Source organism: Crocodylus porosus, unplaced genomic scaffold, assembly GCF_001723895.1.
Source record: "Crocodylus porosus isolate Cpor-Errol unplaced genomic scaffold, CroPor_comp1, whole genome shotgun sequence".
Lineage (NCBI taxonomy): Eukaryota > Metazoa > Chordata > Crocodylia > Crocodylidae > Crocodylus > Crocodylus porosus.
In genome coordinates this window covers 100309533-100313022 of record NW_017728886.1, presented here as the reverse complement: position 1 = coordinate 100313022, position 3490 = coordinate 100309533, and the positions used below count along the sequence as shown (strand labels likewise).

Below are 3490 nucleotides of genomic sequence, written 5' to 3'. Positions count from 1 at the left end.
GTGCTTGTATATGCATATGGCCACCACACAGCCTGAAGAGCAGTTCCTGTAGGTAAGTGGATTGAGGCCCCTATGGGGAGGAAGGGAAGTGGGGAGTTGGGCAGGGCTGGGGCAGTATGTGAGGCTTGGAGCCTGGGGCCGCAATGCACAGCCGCAGGACCCCGGCAAGGAGTGGGATGGGGCTGCAGGCAACTCATTGTGGGAGGAGAAGGATTGGCTCCCTGCTGCTGTGTGCATTCCCAGGAAGCAGGGGGGACCCATGTCCCCCAGATCTGTGTGCAGGGCAGGGGCAGGCATGGGCTGGGGCTTTCACCCTGTTGCCCTCCCTAGGGCCTCCACAGCCCAGTGCTAGGTACAACCTAGCACTGCAGGGCACAGCAGGGAAGCTGCTTGCTGCTGCAAGCTTGATGTTGCCTTAGCAATACATCCCCTGCATGCGCAACAACAGCAGGGTGGCAGCTTGGGGTTGTGCCCCTTGCTGCTGCTGTGCAGGCAGGGGACACCTCACCAGGGCACCATGGAGCTCAGAGCTTCTAGCAGCTTCCCCGCATGGCCCCTCTGTGCCCTGCAGTGCCAGGTTGCACACACTGTGCTGAGGCAGCCCCAGGGGAGGGCAATAGGGCGGGAGCCTTAACCTACAGCAGACAGCCTGTACCCATCCCTGCCCCATGCAGAGATCTAGGAGCATAGGTTCCCCCTTACCTCCCCTGGGAGTGCATGCAACCCCAAGTAGCCAGCCTCCCTCTCACCTGAGCCCACAACAGGCAAGCAGTGAAAGGGGAGGGGATAAGGATCTGGGAGCCAGGCTCCGCTCCACTGCAGCCCTGGCACCTGGGGGCACCCCCTCCAGTAGTGTTGGGGTGGGGGGCAGGGGACTGTGGGTAGGGGGCACCAGCAGGGCTGTGAGGGAGGAAATGAGGGGCATGAGCAGGGCCGGGGGGCTGTGGGGCAGTAGCGAGAGGTCTTTCATTTTAATCACAGATTTGGGTGGCTGGGGCGGGGGGAGGGAGGGCAGGTGTTATCAAAATTTTGCAAGTTTATCAGAGAATTTATTATTTTTTTTTTAAGTCAGAGAAAACCAGGATCTCTGCTTATATACCAGTGGCATAAACAAGCAGATTCCTCACACAGATAGGGAGACAAGACACCACTTTTATCCACTGATGTAAAGCAGTGGTATTATCTATTATGATGTAGATGTGCCAATCTCAAATGACGCAAAGAAAGGCCTTGAAAGCTCTCTCTACAATCTTTAGTAGCTATACACTGATACAGAAGTTCATCTCCTCCAACATCCAGGGACCTGATACCAAGAGAGTATCTGTATGTGCTCCACAGCCCCGATGAAAAGAGTCTGTGCAGGTAGAAGAGTAGCATCTTAAACATTAAAATGTGTTCATTTAAACAACTAAAACATTAGAAACTATGAAGGAACTTTATAACACCCGCATTTGTGTGTGCTGCAAAAAAAATCATGTCTCTATGGACCCAAACTTGATTGTTCTCATTAGTGAAATCTCGAATACACAAATTCAGAAATAAATCAAATTTCTTGCTTCTTACCAGTTTCAAGCAAGCTTACCTGCTCACAAACATCACGGCACATTAAATTATCCTTCGCATGGTAACAACATGACATACCTACAGGAAAAAATAGAATTCTTTTTCATTTAAAAATGTAAGCATCTAAGTGTTTAACTACAACTTTGTGCATTCGCCACCAAAGTTTGGATGTTCTGTTATTTATGTTGATTCATTCTACAACTTACCCAGGTTCCTTGCAGGTAAAGAGTGGTGGTGTATCTTGCAGAAGCATTGAGACTAACTATCCCTAAGCCAGTCTATATAGGTCTGTATTTAAGTTGGTGCTGCAACTGCTTGTATTATGTACAAAAGACTTCATAAACCACGGTTTATAACCCAACAGCTTTCACCAGTACTAAAAATTAACTAGCGTATTCTACAATAAAAAGTATGCAAAACTGTAAAGAGTAGATAATTAAGTGGCTCAAATCTATTTGGCTTAGATCACAAATGGAAACTCATGGAAACTCGGTAGGTTATCTAATCCAGCCCCTCGCTCAAGGCAAGACCATCCCTGTTTCAGGGAGGTGTTTGTCTAACCCGCTCTTAAAAACTACCAAGGATAAATATTCCACAGCCTTTCCAACTAAGCTATTCCAATGCTTAACCACCTTCATACTTACATAGTCCTTCCTAATATGCAACCTAAATTTCCATAGTTGCAATTAAAGACTGTTACTCCTTGTCCTATTCTCTGTGGCCACAGACAATAGTTGATTACCATTCTTTATAACCATTCTTCAGGTATTCAAGTTATCAAATTCCCCCTCACCAGACCAAGTCCAGTTCTTCCACGCTTTTCTCATAAGTCAAATTTCCTAGACTTCTATTCATTTCTCCTGCTTGCCATTGGTCCCTTCCAATTTGTCCATATCTTTTTTGAAGTGTACTGTGCCCAGATTTGGACACTACATCAGGTGACACCTCACCAGTGCTGAACAACATGGAATAATCGCAACCCTCGACTTTCAAGTAATGATCCTAATATAACCCAATACACTTACTAAGAAGATCATTAGAGTTTAGTTTACTAACCTAGGATAAAAATATACACTATCATCCATTAAACCAGATTCAAGATATTTAATGTGCATACGTATACACATCCGGGTAACGGCAATTATTTAGCTGGATGGCCGCTTAGTGAGTTTTGGTGAGCTGTCAAGGCCCACAATGGTAGCTCCACCCCTTAACATGTCCCCCACCCCTGGTTGCCATCTTGGGACCACTGTCCCCCACTTTCCCACTCCCCTCCACCCCAGCATTTTGCCACTGGATGTCCCTCCCCTTGCACCCAGAGGTAATCCTTTGGGCATTTGCCATCCTGGAACTGGGAAAAAAAATCATACAGTGTAAATCAAACATTTACTATAACGTATTTTATTTCAAAAAAATATTTTTGTCCCAATTTGTGTGAATTTGTGTAATGTGCAGAGAGGTGATTGCATAATAGCTCAAAAATAGTCTTACACTTGTATATTGTGTGGGGGTATGGGGTTTGTGAGGGCATGTGGCTACATGTATGGGCTGGGGTGCAGGGTATGCTGGAGGGCTATGGGGGGTGTATAGATGGGAGGGTTGTTGGGGAGATGTGGGCAAGGTGTGGGTTTGTGAAGGCGGGGAGGGTTGAGGACGCCCCCCCACATGCCCTTCCCATGGCACAGAGCCCATGCTGCCAGTAGCAGCAGAAGCAGGTGGAGAGCCCTCAGGATGCTCGTGGCCCGCGCAGGTGCAGCTGCCTAGTAGCATGCAGCTATAGCCAGGAGCAGGAGCTGCATGTGGCAGTAAGGAGCAGAGCCAAGCTGGGCCACTTCTATCATGTGGGGTTCACATGCAGCTCCTAGGACTTGAGCACCACAGTGGGCAAGCCCCACGCGATGGAACTAGCAGCCCTTCCTGTTCTCTG

General features: G+C 48.1%; 1 protein-coding gene across 2 annotated transcripts in view; it reads right to left on the bottom strand.

Annotated features, from left to right (window-relative positions):
* Positions 1–1680, bottom strand: part of RECK (reversion inducing cysteine rich protein with kazal motifs) — a 101689-nt gene extending 100009 nt beyond the window's left edge. The window contains exon 1 of one of the 2 annotated variants that reach the window (XM_019539784.1): positions 1583–1680. In XM_019539784.1, coding sequence (XP_019395329.1) covers positions 1583–1639 — 57 coding nt within the window. In that variant the 5' untranslated portion in view covers positions 1640–1680. The remainder of the gene's footprint in view (positions 1–1582) is intronic. The other variant, XM_019539776.1, reaches the window with a different exon arrangement.
* Between the last annotated feature and the right edge of the window lie 1810 nt (positions 1681–3490).